Below are 26307 nucleotides of genomic sequence, written 5' to 3'. Positions count from 1 at the left end.
CTCATGGTTTAGTGGTATATCATGCAGGTGTGTGGCTGCTTAGCTCCTGGTCATATGACTCAGCTGGTAGCCGCCGCCTGCTTGGCTCACCGGCATTTAGTGTAGCAGTGGTCAAATGGTGGACTCGTTTGGCTCCGTTGGTCGGTGACTGGGTAGTAGAGATGTCCTCCCGCTATCGTGGAGATGAGAGCATTGAGCCCCCATTTATGATTTGGGGTTACAGGATGGAGTACTCGACAAAGATTCCGTCCACTGGCCACCGCTCAGAGCGTGATGTTAGAGTGCACCATCACATGCATTGATTGCCTTTTATTTGTTTGTGTTTGCACTTATATACTACATTTTGGTGGATGCATTTGTTTGACATGCATGCAGGATATCGGTTTGATGACCCTTTAGTTCAGATAGAGTTCCGTGAGTACTTCCTTGGTTACTTTTCGCTTGTATATTTCTATATATTATTCTAAGTATTCCATGTTTATTCGTTAGATATATCTTACTAGGCATGTCTATTGATATTCACGAGTTGTTGAACTCACCCCGTGGACACTATCTTTTCACAGGTTATTTATGGTGTCACTTGGAGCATCCTGTCTGCTGGTCCCCACGTCACATAAGACATTTCTCGCATTTCGTTGTTTTATCTTGGTATATGAAATTTTTGATTTTGTTTCCGGGTGTTATGTTGTTGGTTGTGTAAGCCTAGCCAGCTAGCAGTTTTGTGTTTGGTTGTATTTGGTTTCTGTCAGTTTTTGTTGTGTTTTGATTTTAGTACAGTCGAGTGGGCTGTTTTACTTTTAACTGCGTGGTTGTGTCAGCCAGAGGTTGAATTTGATATTAACTGCGTAGTGTTTGTTTTCTTTTATTGTTATGATTCCAGCCGCATGTGGCTGAGGTATATTATGCCTGTAGAAGTGCTTCAGATTGTCACCCGTACAGGGGAGGTGCTGCCGAAATTTCTTCGGACAGAGATTCTCTCGGGGCGTGACAATTTATTTGGTATCAGAGCACAGTTTACGAGTCTTATTTCCGATGTTTCGGATTTCGTGATTTTATCTTCTCGATGTGACTTTTCGGGTGTTGGGACCTGGCAGCAGCAGGACATCTCCAAGTTATAGGAGGTATGTTGGTATATACTGTTATCCTACCTTTTTGTTAGTATATGCCCTATATTACAGTTTATCATCTGTATTAGCATTCTTTATTAGTATCTGTCTGGTTGTTGTAGCACATATTATATGTGATGGGATAGCCACTGATGTTGATCGACCTTAATAGAGATTAAGGAATATAGTCTCTGTTGATTTTTCATATCTTACCATTAGTAGTATTAGCTTCTGTTACTACTAATTGGTTAGGAGATGGAGGCACATACCAGCCTCTGTTATTATTAGTGTGTAGTAGATAGTACCTTCATATTCATGTTGACTAGTCAGTAAAATACCGATATACTTTAGTTAGTTTTCGTCGGTAGATGATTATGGTACTCTGGTTAGATCGGTCAATAGAAAACTGATTTACACATATTGACTTGGGTTAGTCGTGGGTTGATTTACCTTAGACGCTTTTAGAGGTTTTATTTGTTCTTGATTAGTTAGTTGATGACCGATTAGTTTTGTTGATCCGATCAGTAGGGGATTGACCTACTTTATTTTTAGATGTTTGAATTTTGGGTTATTCGTGCTTAGTTGGATATCTTGAGCACATCGAGTACCTAGCTTATACTGACGTGGGAAAGGACTGAATTAGCCATATACTATTGTCGGTTTGGTCAGTCGATAGAGGATCGATGTATCTTATTCCATTGGTACTTTAATTTTAGACTGTATGTACCTAATTAGATAACTTAGAAGGTGGCATAGGATTTGTGTGGTAGATTGGATTAAATATGCTGATTCTGCATATCTATATAGTGTTTACAGGCGATTATTATGGGTTGTAGGAGCGTTTTGATGGACGGTCTAATTTCATGTAGTGGGTGCATACTTTTCCAGTTATGATTGTTGTGGGTTTCTAGTAGATTATACCCGAGTGGTCTGGTTGGTTTATTGGAGATATCTTATTGATTTAATCTGAGTTGTGATATGAGCAGATGTGTTTGGTGTGGTATCTGAGGTATATTGTTGCTTATGTTTGATATGTGAGTGCACCTGGGTTAAGCATGCTTTATTGGAAGTTGATGTTGATTATACTCTTGGCATAGGCGGATATATGTCATGTGAGTGTTGTTTGAGGTGTATTGTCGATTATACCTACAATGATTTATGCACACGGGTTCGATTTGTAATGTTGATGGTATCAGACTGATTTTTACCTGTGTTATGAGTATGTTTGGTGTGTTCTAATTGGAGGATTATGTCGATCATACCTGTGTTGTGTGTGCCTGGTGTATGGGGGTAGCATCATGATGATTCTACCTATGTTGAACGTAGAATGCTTGGTATCTACGTTATGTTATTGGTGGTATTGCCCTGTCACCTAAGTCTTCTATTTATGGGTGACCGACCCAATAGGATGATGCTAGAGTTGACTACAGATTTGATTTGCTTACTAGGTTGCTATATCCTAGGCTACCCACAGTGAGCTGTGGTAGAGAGATCTCGTGCAATCTCTAGTTGGATAGTTAGGTGCCTTGGGCATTTATGTATTGGTTGTGGTGGAGCGTTGCTCCCACACATGTTACGGATTGTTTGTGGTGGAGCGTTCCTCCCACATATTACGGATTGCTAGTAGCGGAACATTGCTCGCATATTTATTGTGGATACATATTTCTGATTATTTGTGGTGGAGCGTTGTTTCCACATATGGAGGATTTCTTGTGGTAGAGCGTTGCTCCCATATATGTGGTATTTCGTGTGATGGAGCGTTGCTCTCACACTAGAGGATCTATTCCTTGGTGATTTATGTTGTTGGTGATTAGATTTCCGACTTGTTATCAAAGATCTTATGGATAGGAATGTCTGTGATACAGATGTTATGTGTCTTGGTTTTTACCATTAGGGCTTGCAGAGCCTTAGATGTTTTCAGAGACTTGATGATTCTGGTATTCGTGGATGTTTGGATCGAATTCCATTGTCTTTGTTGACGATGATGTGATCTATTTCGGATCTGAGGTGAGTCACGTACACTACCTTTGCATAGATCTATAGATGATTCGACGAGAACATCTATATGTGATTATTAGTGGTGCTGATTTGGATTGTCTTGTGTGATGATGTTTGAGACACACGGTCACCAGTAGTAGTGTACCGTGGTTTCCATAGGAGATAGAGGTTGTTATCGTTGGGAGTAGACGGAGTCTATAGAAGAGGCTCGCAACTTCCTTTGGTTTGACTCGATATTTCCGGAGATACGTTGAGGGTTTCTCTCGGATTGTTATGCCACTGACACGTCTGACCAGAAAGGGTGTGAAGTTTACTTGGACTGAGGATTTCAAGACCAGCTTCCAGGAGCTGAAGCGGAGACTAGTGTCGGCTTCGATTTTTGGTTTTACCTTCTGGAGAGGATGGATTCGTGCTCTATACTGAGCACTGTTTTGATGCAGCACGGTAGGGTAGTCTCCTACTTCTCGGTAGTTGAGGGAGTATGAGGAGAACTACCCAGTACATGACTTGTGACTGAACGCCAGTATGTTTGACTTGAAGATTTGGCAGCATTATCGGTGCGGTGTTACAATTGAGATTCTCACTGACCATAAGAATCTCAAATGTCTGTTCACCCAGCAGGAACTTAATCTCCGACAGAGGAGATGGATGGAGTTCCTGAAGGATTATGGTTGTACCATTAGCTATCACCCGAGGAGAGCTGATGTTGTTGCCGTTGCACTTAGCAGGAAGTCTGGAGGGACTCTAGCTTGCCACCGAGTTGTGGTCACAGACTTGATTCAAGGTTTCTCCGGGTTAGGCCTTGAGGAGTAAGAATGGACAGAGAAAAGTATTCTTGTTACCATGGTTGTTCAGTCGTCGATCGGGACGAGGATCCGAGAGGTATAGGCTGGTGATCAGCACTTGCAGTTCATTAGTAGCCAGACAGCTTCCGGGCAGTAGACCGAGTTCACACGAGACGAGGAGGGTGTTGTATACTTCCGAGGCAGATTATGCGTACCTCAGTCTCATCCGGTCTTACAGGAGCTACTTCAGGAGGCTAATCGCTCTCGATTTGCGATCCATCCAGGCGGGACCCGTATGTATCAAGATTTGTGACGTTCCTGTTGGTGGAACGGTATGAAGGAAGACATCGCGGAATTTGTAACTAGATGTCTTGTTTGTTAGCAGGTGAAGGTTGAGTACTAAACACTTGCCGGATTGTTTCAGCGGATTCTTGTTCCTGAGTGGGAATGAAACATATTACCAAGGATTTTGTGGTGAGTTTGCCGAGGAGACGATGAGGCTATGACACGATTTGGGGTAATCGTTGATTGATTAACCAAATTGGCGCACTTCTTGGCGATTTGGAAGTCGGATTCCCTGGATCGATTGGCAGATCTGTATTACCGGGAGATCATCATATTATATGGTGTCCCTTTGACTATCATTTCGGATAGAGACCCTCGGTTTACGTCTCGATTCTAGTAGAGTCTGCAGCAGGCCTTGGACATTCAGTTCTGTTTCAATACAACTTTCCATCCGCAGACCGATGGACAATTAGAGCGGACCATTCAGACTCTAGAGGACTTACTGAAGTCTTGTGTATTGGATTTTGGAGACAGTTGGGAGGACCATTTGCCATTGGTAGAGTGTTTGCCTATAACAACGGTTTGCATTTGACTATCCAGATGGCACCGTTTGAAGCGTTGTATGGTAGGCTTTGTCGGACACCCACCCTCTAGGAGGAGGTTGGAGAGGCCTAGCTGTTGGGACCTTATAAAGCTCAGTAGGACGAAGAGTTGGTCCGTATTATCAGACGAAGGAATGTTAGAGGCTCAGGGTCGCTAGAAGTGTTATGTTGATTTGAGACGCAAACCCTTGGAGTTCTCTATAAGCGACCATATTTTACTGCGAGTTTCACCCACGAAAGGGGTGAAAAGATTCAGCCTCATCGGTGAGCTGACTCCGCGATACATTGGACCTTTCCAGATCTCGGAAAGGATTGGAGCAATAGCTTACGGGTTGGCACTATCGCCGTCCTTGGCGGGCGTCCACGATGTATTCCACGTAGCTATACTGAAAAGATATATATATCCGACCCGACACATGTGCTGACAGACATCTCAGTTCCTATTCAGCCTAACGTCACTTATGAGGAGGTTCCAGTACGGATTCTGGACCGGAAAGAGCGTCAGTTGCGGAACAAGACAGTCTGACTGGTTAAAGTCGGATGATAGCATCATTCGGATTAGGAGGCTACTTGGGAGCTCGAGGATAATACCCTCACCTTTTCACATGAGGTATGTAAGTTATGGTTCCGTTCAGCATTTATACTATTTAGCTTTTGCTAATACTTGTTGATGGTAGATATCGAAATTTGGGGACCAAATTTTTTTTTAGTGGGGGAGAATGTAAAATACCGAAAAAAAAATGGCGAATAAAGATAAGAGAATTTTCTGGAATTTTAAAAATTTTTTGGGAATTTTTCGGATCTCGTATGGACGAGTTTACGGGGATGAAAAAGGGGTCCAGGAAAGCCTGTTTAGGCTACCCATTTAAGTGAGAAAAAGATTTATTTATAAATACCTTTTATAATTCCTTTCCCCAAACGCCGATTCCGATTTGTTTTCTCCCCGATCCCTTCTGCTCACGCGCCTCTTTCCTCTGCCCATTTCCTTTCTCTTCTCTGATGCCGACGACGCCACCAGGGGAAGTTATTGCCGGCGGTTGAGCACCCTATTTCTCCATCGATTGTGCTAGCTTGGAGGTCGCGGTTCCTTCCGGGTCATCGCCTTTGTGGAGGCATTCTCTCGGTGGAGTTGATAGGAAATTCGAACCCTAACCTTCACCCTTTACCTTACGGATCCGTGCCCTAGATCGTCGGAATTCGGAAATCGGGAGCGTGCGTCGATGACAGAGGAAGGTTTCTTGAGCTTTTCCTCTCTTCCGATTACATCACCGATGTCTTTTGCTTCCTTCCACACGACGATAGGCTGTGCCCTAGGTGTGATGTGAAGGTAAGGGATCTTGTTGGTTGATTGTTGAGGGTTTTGTGTAACGATTCTTGATCATTCTTCACTGATTCTCTCCAAACCGTGCCCTAGGTCCGTTGCCGGTGCTAGATCTTGGCAAATGCTGTCTGATTGGGATTTAGTGGTATCTTCGATACTCTGCTTCATGGATTGGATTAGGTGACTTCTGCTGGAGACAACCGATTGAAGGTAAGGGTTTATTTCAGGTATTTGGTCATTGATTGAATTTGGAAGGCTTGGTTGATCTGTAACCTCATCTTAATCTGATTCTAGTGAGGTTGAGTGCTATGGATCGATAAGCATGGTGGTGAGGTGAGGTGAGGTGTACTATGGGATTCCAGTTGGTGCACAACGGCTTTGATCAAAGCAGAGTGGTGGATTCCAGTAGCTTACCTTGGTTCGGCAGGACCTATTTCCACTAACAATCTTGTTGGCTGAGATTGAGGACTTTGACGCGAGACGAGTATCTCGATGTCGGATTTGGACTGGATATGATTCTTCTATATCGGAGGCGGGTACCTCTTGACTTATCTTTTATGATATCGTCATTTGGATATGCATAGTATTTTATAACTACAAGCAATGAACATGTTTACCTTTGGTATGTCACTGTTTGATATCCATAACATGTTAGATTTGTCGCCTATGATGTATCCGTGCTTATATCTCATGATTTGTTGCCATGAGTATCTTATTGCCATGAGTATCTTAGTTTCTAGAGTGACATACCATGTTTTACTGAGGTTAGGATTAGGCTCTCGATATTTTTGTTTCTGGCATGTGTATCCAAATTATCTGATACTTAGGTTTTTATGTCATGCCTGGATTGTGTATTTCTATTGGTATATCATATATGATTCGTGTACCTAGATCTTGTGGCTTTGATCTGTGCATATTGTTGGTACATATGCTATGGAAGGGGGATATGTTTAGGATCTAGGTTATTATACCATAGAGGACCTGTATACCCTAGATCCGTGAATTTGACCTATTGATACTGTGGTACCCATATTTTGTATATATGGATTTTTCTATGCTGATCAGGATATTCCATACTTATTATGTTCAGGACATAGGTTTTTGATATTCTATCTGACTTGTGTACTCTAGATCTTGGTATGTGACCATCGATTTTACAGTACTCATTTTATATATATGGATATGATTATGTTGATCAGTTTTTCTATGCTTAGTGACATGCATCATGATGGCATGCTGTGCGATTGTCGGCTCCACTATGGTTGAGCTCATCGCCAGTTTCATGTACTACACACACCCCCACTCATGGTTTAGTGGTATATCATGCAGGTGTGTGGCGGCTTTGGCTCCGTTGGTCATATGACTCCGTGGTAGCCGGCGCTCGCCTGCTTGGCTCTGGCATTTAGTGTAGCAACGTGGTAGCCGGCAGATGGTGGACTGCTTGGCTCCGTTGGTCGTGACTCGGCGTGGTGGCCGTGAGAGATGTCCTCCCGTTATCGTACCGGAGATGAGCATTGAGCTCCCCATTTATGATTTGGGGTCACAGATGAGTACTCCGACAAAGATTCCGTCCACTCTCCTGTTCAGAGCAATTGATGTTAGAGTGCACTGGCCATCACACATGCATTGATTGCCTTTATTTGTTTGTGTTTCTGCACTTATATACTGCATTTGGTGGATGCATTTGTTTGACATGCATACAGAGACATACGTATCGGTTTGATGACCATTTAGTTCAGGATAGGAGTTCCGGTGAGTATGCTTCCTTGGTTACTTTTCAGTTTTGTATATTTCCTATATATTATTCGGATTCCATGTTTATTCTATTAGATATATTTTACTAGGCATGTCTATTGATATTCACCGAGTTGTTGAACTCACCCCGTGGACACTATCTTTTCGTGTACCGGGTTATTTATGGTGTCGCTGAGCATCCTGTTTTCTGGTCCCCGCCACATCGTAAGATATTTCATTGCTTTCGTTGTTTTATCTTGGTATATGAAATTTACGTATTTCATTGTGTTCGATTTTGTTTCCGGGTGTTATGTTGTTGGTTGTGTAAGCCTAGCCGGCTAGCAGTTTTGTGTTTGGTTGTATTTGGTTTCTATCAGTTTTTGTTGTGTTTTGGTTTTGGTACAGTCGAGTGGGCTGTTTTACTTTTAACTGCGTGGTTGTGTCAGCCAGAGGCTGAATTTGATATTAACTGCGTAGTGTTTGTTTTCTTTTATTGTTATGATTCCAGCCGCATGTGGCTGAGGTATATTATGCCTGTAGAAGTGCTTCAGATTGTCACCCGTACAGGGGAGATGCTGCCGAAATTTCTTCGGACAGAGATTCTCTCGGGGCGTGACACAAAAATCATATATGCGCAATAAAGCCGAACCATGGATAAACACATCATGCAGTGAAAAAAATGAATACATATATAAATTAGCGTCAACAATTCAATTGAGTTATTCTCGTATTTTAGAATTATGAGTACTACTCGATAGAGATAGATTTACAACCAAAAGACAAAAAAATATTTTACAACACAAATCAAGGAGAAAAGAGAAGAGAAATCTTAGTCGTGTACCAATCGTCGTTTTCGAAAGAACTCCAAGCTCTATAGAGGATGAAAACTCTGACAGATCCGTGGAAACAACTCTCATAGGGTTTGTTGTCATGGGAAAACACCTCCTCTCTTAAACAAGAATCTTTTAGGGCTTTTATAGCCCTTAGAACAGACCAAAACTGTTGCTTGTTTTCTAATTTGTCGAGGCACCACCCACAAGCCACTACCGTGTTGCTCCAAGTCGACGAAAGAGGGGGCTGGGTATGGCCGTTATGATTAGCACGACCAGACTGTGTCCGACTATGAGTTGATGAACATGGTCATGCAAGGGGAATGACCTAGGCATGTCGGGTGCTGACCAAAATTTATCTTCGACAGAATGGGGCATGACTGTGCCTATGGCCACGACTAGTCTGTGTCAGTGGTTGTGGCCTCCACGGCTACTCCATTTCACATCTATATTCGATTGGAGGAACACATCCATACCATGGGACACAACCAGAGCGTGTTTCTTGCTGTGAATTCTCGTTCCATTGCATTTTATCTCCAACTAAGCTCTGATTTCATGTCTTGTCTATCAAAAAGTGTAAAGAGTAGTTCTTCAAACTAAAAGAGTATAAATAATGCAAAAGAGATGAAAGTCTATAAAATATGCCATGTGGTGAAACAAAGTGTATGCAAAATAATACCTAAAACTATGCACGAAATACACACATCACCCTTCAGGCCGACTAATCCTGGGATGATCAGTCCAACTCCATAAAAATCTTCCACCAACTATTAAGGTAAATCCTGAAGTGCTCACAACAGGTGGTCTAACATCCCAATATTCTAGATTTATCATCTTACTGGAGAAAAATATCCTGTAATGTGCTATAGCTGAGAATTGAACTATGAATGCTTGGGAGATTGCATAAGTGTCTTGCTACTCCACCATAGCTCGTGTTGCACTGAATGTCTTTACGAATCTAAGAAATGACTTATTGATCCATATTACCCTTGTTTTATACCACATACAAGATAACTTTAAAAGTTATGAAACAATCACAACACCATATGTCTAAAGGCTTTATTATAAGCCTCAAAGATATGGATCTCAAAACACTACACATATCAATGTACTCCTCTTGTAGGGCAACCAACCTAGGACTTATGAGAAAATGATATTGGATATTGATTTTAAGAGATGGAAGAAAGCAATGAAATTAAAAATGGAATCCATATAAACTAATAAAATATAGATTTGACATTCTCTGACTATAATGGAGTGGTAAGTATACTTAGGGCTCCTTATGCACCTAGGATTTGAAACTCAGGGAGGGTAAAAAATTATCCTCTTGAGTTTGAATCACTAGGACCGTTGGACCTTTGTATGGACTATCTATTGTGCTTTTAAATTTATCTTGATAGTTAATAAAATTTTTTTATAGGATCAAATCGATTACTTCCATATTAGTTGGGTCATAAGTATATGAATTATTGAAAAAAAAAAATAGATGACCACATCCAAATACATTACTATATCTCGTAGACAACATAGAAAGACATTTAGAGATGAAAGTCTGTCCCATAATACTCTTAAGTCATTCCGAGTGTTGTCGACCTTGTCACAATGTCAACAACAACAAAACCATTGCACAGGCTAAAGAATTGCATTCTCAAACGTCAAACGTGGAGATATGAGATCATATCATAATCAAAAGAGTTTCTACCTGCAATGTTCGATTCCAAGAAGAGTCATGTTCGAGTGTTGTTCCAAGAGAAATATGAGAGTCATGTTCGATCATTAGGTAAAACATAAGATCATATTATTAAAAATTATACTTGCACGCGATAAGAAGACCACGATAACTCACGAGGGTACGTTCATCGGATCTGATGCTGGCACAAATCCAGGATACAGTGACCTATACAACGGTACCCCTCCAACTGCCTCGGGTGATGACGTCAGCCCTAGGATGGTGATTGACGCGTGTTTTGCCGAGCGGCGACGAGGGACACGTCGCCCCGGAAGCACAATCCCTGGGAAAGTGCCTGCGGCTCGATCGCTATCCACGTCATCGATCCGCATCGAGACCCATCCGCGAACGGTTTAGATCGTCGCTTCAGCTGGTTGCAGGTGCTCTCTTGTTCCTCCCAGTCGACGCAATTCTTCTTCCCGCAATTTTCTGAGTTTAATTCTGTTTATTTTTGTGCATTTTCCGGGTGGATTTTTTTCGTTGGAGAAGATGAAAGCAGGAGGGGTTGCGGCGGCGGCGGAGGAGGAGAGGGAGGTGGAGGCGGCGAAGAAGCGGCAGAAGGAGGCGGAGATCAAGACGGCGAACGGCAAAGCCGAGGTCAAGGTCCACGACGCCGATGAAGACGGGGAGGAACCGGAGGATGTCGTGAATCTGGATGATGCCGACGACCGCAGTGTTGACGGAGATGAAGATCAGTACGACGGGGAGGAAGATGGCGGCGAAGACGACGACGACGACGATGAAAGCGACGAGGAAGACGAAGAAGAGGTATATTTCTCGTCCAAGTTTACCGATCTACTCGTTCTTCTACTGCTTGCCATGGATTCACACTGCTGGAACATGCTTACGGTGCTTAACCTGCTTCATTATTTTTCCTGATATGGAAACATTTCTCAGGTTTCCATCCGAAACCCGTGATTTCTTTGTGTCTTTTTCTTGTTTTGCTATTTTTTTTATAACAAACACCTTGCTATTTGACTTAGTTACCTTATTCCATGATTGCTATGTTTTCTTCTGAAAACTGAATTGATAATTACAGTCATAATCGAAAACAATTCTGCACCAATATTGACTGTAATAGTAATTGAACTTATTGATGTCGATAGTGTTCAACGAAATCTTTGCAAAGCAACATCACTCTTTTCATCATTAGTGCCTCCCAAAATTATTCAAATGAAAATGGCATCTCTAAAAAAGTGCCGTTCTTTTAAAATTAAAAATTATTAAAACAGTATCTTATCTATAATTTATTATCAAAAATACTTTTAGAGCAGTTTTGGTTACATGGTCAAAGTCATTCCAAGTGGTAGTAGCCACTTTGTTCAAAGTTGTTCCAAAGTTGATCACTAAGAAAGAGATTTGTGTTGTATGGAGATAAAATTCCAGGTGTTATACATGTTGATTTTCTATTTTTTTCTTTCTTTCTTTCTAAACCAACAGACTAAATTCTTTTTGCAGTGACCATATTATCTTTGCTTTAGAACTACAGTGATTTGCTTTGTCAACAAAGTTATGAGCATTTTGAAGGTTATTCTGTTGTTTTACTAAGATTGGCATGCCACTGGATACTTGCAGGAAGAATTAGGAACTGAATATCTTGTGCGGCCGGTTGGTCGCGCCGAAGATGAGGAAGATGCGAGTGATTTTGAGCCAGCCGAAGAAACAGAAGATGAGGATGAGGACATTGTCGAAGATGATAATTCGGATTTTGGAGGCAGTGGTTCTGTGAAGCATGCCACATCCTCAAAGAGGAAAAGATCCACAAAGGATGGTTCAAACGACGATACCGATGATGGCGATGAGAGGCCGCCGAAGCTATAGTGCACCTACATCTCCATTTGAGGTCCATTTGAGCCTGGCTTTAGGGCAATGGACAACGAGACAATGAACATGCTTTACTTGTTTTTAGTATTTCAGTTTAGTTTGACCATAACTGCTCTGTCTCATGCCCTTGGTTATCTATTGATTTTTGAGAATTATGGTTTATCAAACTTTTAAAAAATTGATTGCAAACATGAAAAAAAAATAATATTCTATTTCTTCATACATGATTTTACTTTTCATATTCTTTTTGGGTTATAATATAAGTCTATTTTCAGTACACAACCCTTGAACTTGTTTCTCCCTTGTGCACAAACACATCCAAACTCAGCGATTCTTGATGCTCACTGATTCTGTAGATCCATCCACACACTCAAGTAAGTCAGTTGGCTAGTTTGTTGTTTGCATGCAGGTCACAATGTTGAACTCACTTCTAGGTCACATCGATTTTAGGTCGCACGGTTTGCTTCTTGAAATATTAATTGTAGAACCTTATTTATGATGGATATTTTTTGAGCTACGATATTCATAAGGAAAATCATTTTACTTTTTGTGGGATAGGAAAATTATTTCATTTGTTGTGGATCCTCTATTCTTAAGAATATCATTTCTCATAATTTTTATTCAGTCCGACTTAATAAAAAATTATTAATTTGTAAAGTAAGATACAAAATTAGGATATTTTTTTTAGAAATTTGCCGTGCTATTTGGTAATTTGTAAAGTAAGAAATAAAATTTGGATAATTTTGAAATTTGTGGTTTTAGAGTTTCATAATCATGTCCACCAATTGACTGTTATCAGCTGCGCACTCTCAAACAGGGAACACAAACTTCTCTCGATCGACATGGCGTTTCGGAACTTTTAAATTTGAAGACGGGTAAAAGGAACGTTCCAGAAAAGGAAACGTGACGTGTTCGGACCTCTAGGCGAGACACAAGATCACTGTACTATTTGAGGATGGATCACCGTCGTTACCGTTTCAAACAAAGAAATTGCACGTGTACCGTACGTGACCTCCGGGCCTCGACCTCCTCGAACGAGTTAAAATGGCGGTGTGCGTCACGGCGAAGTCGAAAAGCGAGAGAAAGAGGATTGAAATGACGAGCTGCTGCCTCTCTTTCGTCGGATGCTTCCTGGTGCCGTCGTTGCTGGTGCTGCTGCTTCTGACCCTGCCGGTGGACTCCGGTTGTGTCGGTGGGCATGGCGCGGTCTTCAACTTTGGAGACTCCAACTCCGACACAGGGGCCTTTTCTGCCGGCCTCGGCGTTCAGCTCTCGCTTCCGGTAGGCCGCGCATTCTTCCACCGCCCCTCAGGCCGCCTCTGCGATGGTCGCCTTATCATCAATTTCCTCGTCTGACTGACCCCCTTGCAAACCCTACTTTCGTTTTTCTTAATAACTAAAGGGGTGGATCGGTGTCGCCAGGCGAGAGCATCCAGGCGAGAGCATCAATGCCAGCTACCTCAGCCCGTACTTGGAGTCACTAGGGTCGGATTTTAGGGGCGGCGCTAACTTCGCCTTCTCCGGCGCCTCGACGCTTCCGCCTAACGTACCCTTCTCCTTGGCGATTCAAGTGCAGCAGTTCCTCCGCTTCAAATCTCGATCCATGGAGCTCGTTGCCCAAGGTTCCAATCTTCTCGGTGCCACAGGAAAAAAATCGCAACTTTATGATTTGTTCATAATGTACCTTTGATTTGTGTCACAGGAACAAGGGGCTTGATCGATTCTGAAGCTTTTGAGAGCGGTTTGTATGTTTTTGACATAGGGCAGAATGCCTTAGCAGGTGCGTTTTCTCGAAGCCCAAGCTACAATCATGTTATTCGAAGGATTCCATCGATGGTCGAGCAAATAAGGAAAGCTATTCAGGCAAGCTCTTGTATCAACAATTACTGATACATTCGACATCCATGTTAAAAGATGATTGATCGTAAACGTTTGTTGATCTTGATTTCAGAATATCTACGAAATTGGGGGGAGAAACTTTAGGATACACAACACTGGGCCATTGGGTTGTTTACCTCAAAAACTAGCTCAGCCGCGTAAAGATGACAGTAGTCTTGATGAAAATGGTTGCCTAATTCCCTACAACAATGCTTCCAAGGAATTCAATGCCAAGCTGAGCACTCTGTGTGATGAACTGAGCTTGGAGCTGAAGAATGCCACCTTTGTTTACGTCGATGTCTATGCTGTTAAGTATGATCTCATTGCTAACTACAGGGAATACGGTGAGTTACTTTTCTTCATGTTTTTAAGTTCCACAAAGAATTTGATAGATACTCTATGAATCTAGAAAGAGAATAGTTGATGATACGTTGAACTAAATTTATAACATTTAAATCCAAGATTATATGTAGGAGTTCTTTGATTCTTGTACACATGCTTGGACAATTATAACACTACCTATATCTCAATTGGAGATGTGAAAGTCAATGTCCTTGACTAATTAATCTTCTAAGTTCGTTCAAAAAAAACTTATATGAAGGCTACCTTTACCGAAGTGGGCTTCCATGTAATTGCACATGCAACACTAATATCAAAGCAATTTAGTTTTATTTACTTAATCATAACACTATGTAAAACTAAATCATGACACCATTCTACTTTATTAATATATAACAAAGCCAAATTGATACACTTTATGATGTGGTGATGATGAGAGACTTCACCCTGTTGCCACGGGGGAGGTTAAAATCAAGACAGTTAATGGATGAGCGGTGTTAGTCGGTCGGGCGAGGCATACGCCAATCAAGGATTAAGCACCGACCCACCGTCTTCGGCACAGGGAGTAAGCAAACTGACGCTCAAGGGGCGCGCAGAAGTCAAGCCGAGCGGCTCCTTCGCCCGGCCTAGCAATAGACTCGACATCAACTGAGCACATAGACAGTGAACTACCCGCCGAGCGGCTATCCCACTTGGCCCAACAATCGAGCATGTGGACAGTGGGCTTTCGGCTGAACGGCTATCCCGCTTGGCCTGGCAACAGATGGTACTTGGACAGCGGGCTTTCAACCGAGCGGGATCCCGCTCGGCGTGTCAACAAATAGCCCAGGGATAGCAGAATTCCGGCCGAACAGCCATTCCGCTCGGCCAAGCAACAGACACAGCAAGATATCTTTCGACATCCTTTTGGGAGCTAGTGCCGCTGACAGGCAGCATGGTCAGACAGAAGATCGTACGACGGAAGCTTTCACTGACACTTCAGAGATATGCTCGGCCTATTAAGGTACTATGTTAGGGACACTTTATTGACACGTCTTTTCAAAAAAACTTTGAGATGCGTGCTCATCTTGGGAAGCGTGCATGCACGCTTCCGGGGCTCTATATAAAGGGGGTCCAAGCATCGACGGAGGTATGCTTTACACAGGATTTCTACTGTTGTGCTACATTTCTCTTTGCTTCTTCTTGCTTCGTTGGATATTGACTTGAGCGTCGGAGGGTCATCGCCCGGGACCCCTTCCTTGGCTCGGCACTGACGCTGCTTGTGTTGCAGGTGGGAGAGAAGTCTACAGGAGGTCAGCAGGAGCGCGATGTCTCCAGCATCCATCTCATCGACTTTCGGACATGATCATATTTGACGCAATCTGTGGGAGCGTCATCTAAATCCGAGCCAAGAAGATGAAAGACGTTGGACGACTAACCACCGTGACACTCACTCAAGAGGAGCTGGAGATGCTCGTGCAAGCACGAGTAGCGAAAATGATCGAGCAACAACAACAACAGGCTCTGATCGGCTAGCGTCGCAGCCTGCAACATCGGCGGTCGACAGGCGAGCAGGGTAAGAAGACCGAGCGGAACAACTCTCCATATGGGGGCAGAACCGAAAGCCGACCGGCACGCAGAGGGAAGTGCCGCCCGCGCCAATCCCCTTCCATCGAGTTCTGTTCCAAACTCCATCGGAGATAGGCCAAGCGCATTGGTGTCAACTATATTACATGTCACGTGGCACATCAAATTAATTAAGATTGAAACTCTTTGTAACTAAGGATAATACGTATAGTAAGGAGTCCCAAGTCGTATTTCTTTTTAAGGTTAACTAGTAAATGTGTGAGTGCTTAGAATGGAAAATTCATTTAGAACTTATTTCTGGAAAGGAAGTTTAGATTATTTCAAACTCAGCATTAAAATGAATTACTTTCATAAACAAATGCTATGACGTTTAGTGAAATGTGTGCTTAACAAAACTTATTTTGATCAAACAACTTACTGCACGATCTAACTGCAATCTTACTTACGTGTGAAGTATTCCAAATCCAAAGTAAAACTATCAACTAATCTGAACTTACCTGAACTAATCCGAATAGCTTTTGCTGAATTGAACATGATTACCTAAAATTAAACCTATCTAGGAGAAAAAACAAGTTAAGGAAATAGGGCAAGTAAAGAAATTAGTAAATTCAATGACAAAATTGGAAAGGAAGTTTGAATTGAAACTTGTTACGTAATCATAAATTGAAATCCCTACTCGTGTATTTGATTTTTTTTCTTTTTCAACTCAGTTATATGCTATAACAGAAAAGGAAACAAAAGGAAAACATAGAAGCAACTCATGATAATTGAAGACAACAGATCATGATAACCTCTAACAGAGCAATTTCAAATTTGGTTTTGCTTGCACTAAAAAGAAAACAACAGATCTACTAATTGAAACTAAAGCCAAGATGAAAGAACATCACAATTCAAATAATTGTTTAATCAACTGTCTTTCTGCAAATTCGTAGAAAATCTTGCGGAAACTCGCGTGAGAAATCACCGGATTAATTCGGATTCTCGGTTGAGAATTAAGAAGTGTGCAGCTGTAGAAACCTCCCTACAAGCTTACAATCTTCTATAAAGTTCAATGCCTGAAGATCAGGGAAAGATGAATGAGACGCGATCGTCAATCGATCGATCAAATCAATTGCGAAGTCGTGAGCGAATGATAAATGGATGTGAAGCAGAAACTTCCCAAAAAAACTCCTCCGTGATTTCTGTTGCCGGATGGACTCCTTCAGATCGGAAAACTCCTCCCATCTGAGCTCATCTGGTGAATGAGAACTGCAAGGACGGCGACAGAAGAACCTTCCTCTCTCGCAATCTGATGGTCGGACAATGATCGCCGGTCACTCTAAATGCTGCCGGTGATGACAGATCTCAAACTCTGATCTAGATGTTGATGGGAGTGTCGGCATCGCTAAGGTTGAAAACGATGAACAGTAGAGAATCGTGAGGAACCGAGCTCAGGGAACACTATAGCTTCTCAAGGTTTTTAAATTCTCCTCAAATCTGATCGGACGGTCCAGAGTGTTTCTGGGCTTGATCAACGGCTAGAACATATCAGATCTGGATCAAAGCTTCTGGATCTTCATCAACGGTTGTGATGTACTTCCTCTTAGCTTAGATGGATCAGATTCTTGACGAATGACTCAGATCTCTCGTGTCTTTAATGGACGGTCCAAATCACTCCAAAGCTTGATCGCCTCGTTAAGCCCTAGATTTGATCCTAAGTGTGACCTGATCGAATCGGGTCCATGACCCTTTTGATGCCTACAAGATAATAATCAAATATTAGCATCACATACCATAATTATAAGCTAATTTGCAATTAAGTTCAAGATCAAATGTAATTTATGAAATGCAATATAAATGCGAGTTTAAGCTAAGAGTAGACCATTAAGAACATGCATTATGAATCAAAATAATGAAGCTAAATCATGGTTATCAAATCTCCCACATTTAGTTTTGGACGCCCCCGTTCAAGTAAAGAAAACTAAAAATCCTACTTAAATGACACCCCCTAAACAAATTCCTAAACATGATTAGAAAATAAAGAAAGTAAACCATTTAAGATTATCACATTTCAAAATCTCAAGTATTCATGGACTTAAAACTTTACTCTTGGTTAATAACATAATAATTTCCATCTATCATGAGTAAATTGAAATTGATTTCACACTAAAAATCTCACAAGATAAAATTTTTGTGGCCCTCATCCTAATTCACATGTAATCACAAAATTGGAGGGCACTCATGCTACTTGTGTTTCTTATCCTACCATATGCTTGCTTATCTTCTACTCTCTACCATGATCATGGATACAAAACACAATATAAAGGTTAATCATGGAAAGGAAAATATAAGAATATGAATTAAGTGCACATCAAAGCATTATTTGCAAGAAAAGATAAGAAAAGGAAGAATTAGTTCAAAGAAAATATAAGAAAGAAAGATTTAGCTTTAGTGGAAGACATGGATACAAATGTTGGTACAATATTCCCTAGGTCAAGGTTGACCTGGTTGACTGAGCTTGAATTGGTTCAAGCTCGAGTCTTGATATTTGAGTTTCGATGTTTGACAATATATGGAGATTGCAGGTGCAATTGTTCATGTGGGAAGATTGTTGGTACAATTTCTTTTTTGGTTAAGGTTGACCAATTTAGATGTAAAGGAGAGTCAAGTAGGTCAAGGTTGACTGGATACTTGACTGAAAAATCCTGGTGAGTGAAGCCAGGTGAAAGACCTAGTGAGTGAAGCTAAGCAATTGGAAAATCCTGGTAAGTGAAGCCAGGTGAAAGACCTAGTAAGTGAAGCTAGGCAGTATGGAAAATCCTGGTGAGTGAAGCCAGGTGAAAGTCCTAGTGAGTGAAGCTAGGCAGAAGGAAAGTCCTGGTGAGTGAAGCTAGGCAGAAGGAAAGTCCTGGTGAGTAAAGCCAGGCAGAAGGGAAGTTCTAGTGAGTGAAGCTAGGCAGAAAGAAAGTCCTGGTGAGTGAAGCCAGGCAGATGAGAAGTCCTAGTGAGTGAAGCTAGGTAGAAGGGAAGTCCTGATAAGTGAAGCCAGGCAAGGGATAAGTCCTAGTTGGTTAAGGATGACCGGACACTTGGCACGAGGAGAAAAGTCTAAGTGGGTCAAAGGGATTAACCGTACACTTGGTGAGGGAGTCCTAGCAGGTCGAGGGTGACCGGATGCTAGGCATGATGTACCAATATGTCATGGTTGACCGGATGTTGGTTTAGAGGACTTTGGACTTGGTTTTGGGCAAAAACCATGAGCTGGATCGATCAACCGATCGATTGGGAGCTACAATTCTGCGCGATAAGCCCTGGATCGATCGACCGATCGATCCAGGCAATTCCCGAGAGCATAGAGGCGCTCTGGATCGATCGGCCGATCGATCCAAAGCTGTTGGCGTCGTTTTTTAGCCGTTGGTGAGCGTTTCTCTCGGCAGAACTTCCACGGCTTCGATCTTTCTCTTCAGCGATCTTCACAACTACTCCACAGAGTTCTCACCACCAGATCTTGAAGGTTCTTGGAGGCATTTCCAAGTCAAGAGGCGGATCTACAGCAAGAATAAGAAGTTAGGGTTAGGGATTCTTGTGTAAATCGTGTAAGCTTTCCCTTGTATTTGCTTTTCTTTGTTTCTTGTTGTATTGAGAGTATTGTAGGGATTCACCTCTTTCGGTAGTTACCGTAAAGGAGCGTTTTCATAGTGGAGGGTGCGTGAGTGCGTAGATCCTTGGACTAGTCACCTCTCCTTGAGGTGGATACCAAGTAAATCTACGAGTTAGCATTGTTGTGTTTGTTTCTTTGTATTTTTCGCTGCATTTCACCACAAGCAACAAGAAACGACGAGCACGAGATCGCGCCGAGCTATTCACCCCCCCTCTAGTTATATTTCGGTCCCAACAAGTGGTATTAGAGCGAGATCGCTCTTCACTAGAATCATCGCCGGAAGGGACAACAAAGCTAGAGGGTGAAGAAGTTGGAGCAAAATTCTTCAAGTCAAAGATTTCATCAAGCTCAACTTCAAATGGAATTTCAAGATGGACTTGGATTCGATACAAGGGTGCCTCCACCGTTCACAATGACAAGCTTCGATTCTTGGAAATCAAGAATCGAGAATTTTCTTATGATGGAGATAGAGCAATGGTTCGCTCTCATAGAAGGCTTCAAGGCTCCAAGAAATTCAAAGGGCAAAATCCTCAAAAAGTACAAATAGAGTCAAGAACAAATCCAAATGTGCGCGGCGAATGACAAGGTAACCAAATTATTGGTTAATTTATTACCAAGCACAATTTTATGCAAAATTGGAGAATTTGAAGATGCAAAGGAATTGTGGATAAAATTGGCCAAGCTTCATGAAGAACCCTCCACTATACCAAATCAAGACAAATCCAAAGAGGACAACTCATTGGGTCAAGATCAAGAGGAAATGGACTCCAAAGTTGAGAGATGCTCAACTTCCGAAGAAGAAGTCCAAGAAGCCTCATCTTCAAAGGAATGCAATGAAAAGAGCAAAGAGGGAGCATACTCTTTGTTCCATGTACAAGATGAAGATGATGAAGCCTCCACCTCTAGGATTGAGGGGGTGCGATTGTCGTTGACACCGGTTCAAGAAGAAAAAGAAGTCTACATCCGGGTCAAGAGAAGAAGAGGATGAAGAAACTTTTACCTCCACAAGTCGAGTCAAATTTATTGAAGGAGCATCATTGTCAGAACAAGAGGAAGTTTCTACCTCCAGATCAAAAGGAGAAGATGTCATCCCTACATATAAAGGTATAAATATATCAAATAAAAATAAACAACATATCATATGTTTTGAATGTAGGGAACATGGACACTACAAGAATAAGTGCCCTAAATTGGCCAAGAAGAAGGGCCAAGTGATACCAAAGGGAAAAGGGAAGCTCAAAGAGACCGCTCCCGGAACAAAGATGAGCAAGGAGCACATTGTGTACTTCTCTTGCAATCAAAAGGGACACTATCGGAGTCAATGTCCCAAGGGGAAGAAAGCTGTCAAGGCTCAAGGAGGAAGCATGAGTCAAGAGGGAGCCTCCAATGTAAAACGAAAGGTATCATTTATTGAATCTACCCCTTTAAATAATGGAAAAAAACATGTAAATTCCAATCTTTATCATTTTAATGCTATTTGCTATAAAAATAGGGAGCATGATAGAATTAGAGAAAAACATATGACTCTCCATGCTAAAACTATCACACCTAGGGTTAGGAAGGTAGGTAAAAGTTTAGGCAATAACACTAAGGACTATAGTTATAAGCCTAGAAATAAAAATGTTCAAGGATTTAAGGAAAAATCAAAATTTAGAGATTTATGGGAAGAAAATCAAGTCTTGAGGTCAAGGCTTGATAAAATAGAAAAGACCCTAAAAAGGATAGAAAATATCCTAAAAGGGCAAAATGAGCAAAATCTAGGTTTAGGACAACAAGGGTCATCCAAGGGTCATAGAGGTTTGGGATACAAACCTAAAACTAAAAAGGATGTGCCTTCTTACCATAAAGTTTCATATAGTTATGGAACTAACCCTTGTCTTAGTGGTCAAATCAAAAATACAAGAGAAGTTATCCCTAGAAGTATTTTTGCAACAACAAACGTGACTAAGACTTCTAAGAAGTCCAAGAAAGTCACTAAGAAGGTCACAAGGGAGGCAATCTCTAGAGTTGATCTAGAAAAAGTGACCAATGCTTCCAAGAAGCCTAACAAAGTCACTAGGATGGTATCTAGGGAGGTTATCCCTAGTGAATACCTAGAGCATCCAAGGAGCTCCAATAAAGTTTGGGTTCCTAGAAGCATTTTCTCTACCCCTTAGACGGGTTAGAGAGTGTCAACTCCGAATTAAAACGTGACTTTCAACAAGAGGAAAACCTGAGTCTAGACTAGTAGTACTTGAACTCATGAAATTTTTGTTTATTGGAATAAAACACCTTACACCTCACAAGCTTACAAGACTCAAGCTTACAGGACTCAGAACTTAGTAGGACTTCGAGGTTTGCTCGCTTGCCCTTCTAAGTTAACAAACTAGGGCTTATATAGAGGTTTTAGAAGGAATAAGATAAAGATCGGGTGCGCTTGAGGGGCCCCATCATCATCTCTATTTCTTTTCCTACTTTACCTTAGTGCCATTTATCATCTTATCAACAAGCTGCATTATTACATAACTTTTACACGTAGTGGACTCTATTATTGGTGGTGGAATCGTTTCTTTTGAAAAAAGTGGCTCCCCGAGGCTCAACTTTTTTCAAAAGTAACTTTAGCCATGAGTGCTATGATGGTTTTTCCCAGGACACCTTTCACGGTGTCATCTGCTCCTTGCGTCTCATCCATGGACTCATCAACTTGCTTTAGAAATTGCCTTTGATTATCAGATAAGGATGCTTTATTGGTGATGTGATGCACCAACCTTGACAGGGCATCTGCCAACTCATTGCTTGTCCCCGAGATGTGTTCAAACTTGATGTCGACACTTGTACCAGTAATATAGTCAGTAAAATTTATCCATCTTACCCGGGATGGTTTGTTATTCACGGATTTGTTGAAAAACTTGATTATAGCATGACAATCCGTGCGTAATGTTATCTCCTTTCTGTCCAGGTAGTGGATCTTCATTGCGGTTAATGACTCCATACATGCATGTATTTCAGCATCAATTGTTGACTTTATTGTTGAAAATTTTTCACTGGCATAGGCACAGATTTTTTCTGTATTTCTTGGGTCATACTGTTTTCCTTCCACTTACAGACGCCTACCCATCCTTCCATACTACCATCTGTTTCAATAATAACATATGCATGGTTAGGGGGTAACTCTAAGTCAGGCAAAGATTGTACCAGTGACTTGATTTGTCGAATTATAGCCCAATCTGATTCCTTAAAGCGTCGATCGCCGTGTGGAGATGTTTTTGAATACAACGGTCCCAATATTTTACTGAGATTGGGTATATGCGACCTTGCATAATTTAATATGCCCAGAAATGATCGTAAACCCTTCAAAGTGAGCAGGGTTTTTTCATCAAATTCAATAACTTTCTTAATAATGTGCTGTTGTAGTCGTATTTTTCGATTACCAACAACTACACCCAAGAACTCCATCTCTGTCTGGGCTATCTTCATCTTTGTTGGAGATAAGACCAAACCTTCCTTTTGACAAATTTCCAATACTATATTGAGATGAGCACAGTGTTGTTCTTCATCTTCGGAGAATACTAAAATGTCATCGATATAAACTACCAGGAACTCTTCGCATCCCTTGAAAGAATTGTCCATTTTCCTTTGGAAAACAGCAGGTGTATTTTTTAATCCGAATGACATTACTAGCCATTCAAACAAGCCCTGTGGTACTAAGAATGCTGTCCAGGGTATTGACTCCTTTGCCATCATGACTTGGTGAAAGTCGGATTTTAGATCAAACTTTGAGAAGACCTTACTGTTACCAATTTTCTTTAAAATGAGGTTTATCCCTGGTAATGAGTAATGATCTTTATAGGTGTTGTCATTCAGCGTCTTGTAGTTGAAGACAAGCCGTTCTTTACCCTTCTTTTCTTGCTTGGTGACTGATTGGACTATGAAGGCCATTGTCCTATGCCGGCTCATGCTGGGTTGAATTACCTTCAATTTTAATAGGGCCTCAATATGTACTTTAAAGGTTGCCTCCATTGCTGGTGTGACATGCTTCAAGGGTTTATCTTGTATTGTAATATCAGGATTTATAATAACCAAAGTACATATTATCTTGTTTTTTGACCAATGTAGTAATGGATCTTCCCCAATGTATCCAGCATCCTTTAACTTCTGCATGGTTGTGGCGTATCTCATCTTGAAATCAACGGTTGTTAAGGAATGTTGAGGGATGAATAGATCTTCATGCATACTTAAATATTCCTCTTCATTCATATCCAGCTCTGAAATGGCTTTTGCTGAGACGAATACTTCTGGAGAGGTTTTTATGGTGGTAATTTCTTTATAGAAGGTAATTTCATATCCTTCTATTCGTAACCCCCCAGCCATGGATTTGATAAAATTGCATCCTACCAACATTTGAATCCCGTCTTTCAAATTCATTTCTAATTGGTAGGTAAAAGGAATTCTGAATTTGTGAACCCCAATCATCATGTATCCATTTCTGAGTTTCTTAGTAGCCTCTTGTTGTGAATTGATACCAGAAAAAAGGACCTTGTAATTTATATCTTCAAAGGCTTCTTTTGGTAAAGCATTTTGACAGATACAACAGGTTGTAGCACCTGTATCTAGAATAGCTTGAACCTTTGTGTCATTAATTCCTGGAATCTGGAGGATAATTTCAATATTGTAGAGGCGATTAATTAATGACTTCCTGACTGCCGAGAATATCAATTCACCAGAAGACCTTGGCTCTTCAATTTCTGTTGAGCCAAAAGAACCAGTCCCTCGAATTGTTTGCCTGAAATCATTTACCTCCATTACTGGTGGTGTCATGATTTTTTCAAATACTAACTGAGCAATTGATCTGCCATGCTCAAAAGATAAGGTTAGGTCAGAAAAATTATAAATCAATAGACATACCTCTCCCCGGAAGTCAGAGTCAATGACGCCTGCATTGACTATGAAATTAAGCTTGTATGCACTCCCAGATCGCGGTGCAATTCTAGCATAATAGCCTTCTGAGAATTCCAGGCTAATTCCGGTTTTGACTAGACATTGTTGTCGGGGCATTATGTGAACTTCTTCATCAGTAAAAATGTCATAACCAGCCGCCCCAAGTGTTCTACGAACAGGTACCTTTGCTGTTTGTGTTGAACGTCGAACCCTTAAATATAAATTGTCCTCCAACTGCTTTCCTTTGTCCACCATACTTTGTAGATAATTAGTGTAGTCTATCAGTTCTTCAATCATTTGCTCACCCTTGTCATATGGAGGAATTGTTTTTGCTTTCTTCAGGGTTAACGTCTTGTTTAAATAAAACGGTCCACAGGCTGGGCATACTGTCATTTTGCATTTTATGCAGTGTATGCGCATGTTGTCTGTTGTAATAAGTTTACATAACGTACAACAAACATACTTACTGTCCGTTATCACCTGATTTTCTTCCCAATTATGCTGACAGTTTTTCATTTTGTCACCCACGAATACTTGTCTTCGCCATCCATAATTTTTAGCTCCCAACATAAAAGCTGTTTCTTGTATTCAGGGTGTTTCCTCTAACACCAAGTTTACGTAACTTGGTCTTGTTTCTCCTTCTGAAAAAGAACAGATTGCATCAGAGTCAGCTTCATTAAGATCAACAGATAATATATCATAATCTGAAGGAAGATCCAATTGGTATAGTATAGTTGCCCTTGCAATATTGCCTGTTTGCTTCTTACAGTCACGGGCAAAATGACCTGGTTCCCCACAAATGAAACATTTACATTTTTTCTGTTGATCTGCCTTCTTTTTCTTAAAGACCCGAACATGGGAATCATGTGGCTTCCCTTTGTAGTTTTTTGCCTTTCGCAGTCCATATTTCTTCTGTTTGTTGTAGTATCCTGGTATTGGAATCTTGCTACAAAAGGCGAGGTCTTTAACACTCTTTTGTATGACTGCCTTTTTGCATATTTCTGCCAAATACTGGTACGTAAAATGTATTCTTGGTATTACATTGACCTGATTAGCTGGGTATTTTGCTTTAAAGGCTGCCTCGATTTCATTTCCGATTATAGGTGGCATCTTTCGAAATAACTTATCAGAAAGTTCAGTCCTTATGAACATCCGGCCTGATTTTGCTGCCAAAACTTTATAATCATTAAGATAATTAAATATATCTTTCATGCTATTGCAAGATAACCTTTCAATATCAATATATGCCTGGTCTTGCTCTACTGTAGACCCTTGATAAGGATCCTCAAGTAGAAAGGATCTTCTTATAGCGGATAAAATGTTCTGGGTTTCCCCAGCCATTTGTATGAGGGCCCCATACTCAGCAGCATAAGCCATCCGCCATTGTATCCACATTTTCTTTTCATTTTCATCAAGTAAATTTTCAATAAACTGTACCTTCTGGGCGTTATCCAACCAGGTCTTCTAATTAACCAGATTACTTGTAATAGATTCCCACCTGGATATTACCTCAGAATATTGCCCAATGTCTTCTAGGAGAATTAAGATTGCTCCATCATTAGTTTAGGCTGATGGTAGAGTCCACGGCTGATGGTTGTATCCTCATGGTTTGAATTTTCCGTTGATCGCTGTCTCTGGTTGTTGTGCTGTTCTTACATTAACCTGCGCTGGTGGATAGTTAATTTGTCCCATTAAAGGTTCTGGTGGGGGATTATACCTTGAAATAACGCTGGTACTAGAGAATGCATTTTCA

At 41.2% G+C, this 26307-nt stretch overlaps 2 protein-coding genes across 3 annotated transcripts in view; both read left to right on the top strand.

Annotated features, from left to right (window-relative positions):
- The first annotated feature begins 10751 nt into the window (after nt 1–10751).
- Nucleotides 10752–12434, top strand: LOC122040942 (acidic leucine-rich nuclear phosphoprotein 32-related protein 1-like). Its single transcript, XM_042600430.1, has 2 exons — nt 10752–11158; nt 11966–12434. The coding sequence occupies exons 1-2, from the start codon at nt 10880–10882 to the stop codon at nt 12209–12211; spliced, it is 525 nt and encodes a 174-aa protein (XP_042456364.1). The 5' UTR covers nt 10752–10879; the 3' UTR covers nt 12212–12434.
- Nucleotides 12435–12619: 185 nt separating this feature from the next.
- Nucleotides 12620–26307, top strand: part of LOC122040941 (GDSL esterase/lipase LIP-4-like) — a 68234-nt gene continuing 54546 nt past the window's right edge. Inside the window, exons 1-4 of one of the 2 annotated variants that reach the window (XM_042600428.1) lie at nt 12620–13495; nt 13617–13836; nt 13917–14077; nt 14166–14436. In XM_042600428.1, coding sequence (XP_042456362.1) covers nt 13259–13495; nt 13617–13836; nt 13917–14077; nt 14166–14436 — 889 coding nt within the window. In that variant the 5' untranslated portion in view covers nt 12620–13258. The remainder of the gene's footprint in view (nt 13496–13616; nt 13837–13916; nt 14078–14165; nt 14437–26307) is intronic. The other variant, XM_042600429.1, reaches the window with a different exon arrangement.

The sequence above is a fragment of the Zingiber officinale genome, chromosome 2A, assembly GCF_018446385.1.
Source record: "Zingiber officinale cultivar Zhangliang chromosome 2A, Zo_v1.1, whole genome shotgun sequence".
NCBI classification, from domain to species: Eukaryota; Viridiplantae; Streptophyta; class Magnoliopsida; order Zingiberales; family Zingiberaceae; genus Zingiber; species Zingiber officinale.
The sequence above is the reverse complement of the archived record's forward strand: the minus strand, read 5'-3'. Positions and strand labels throughout refer to the sequence as shown.

Coding starts and splice junctions, on each gene's coding strand:
- LOC122040942 (XM_042600430.1), top strand. CDS start 10,880: ATGAAAGCAGGAGGGGTTGCGGCGGCGGCGGAGGAGGAGAGGGAGGTG. Junction 11,159..11,965: donor ACGAGGAAGACGAAGAAGAG/GTATATTTCTCG, acceptor GGATACTTGCAG/GAAGAATTAGGAACTGAATA.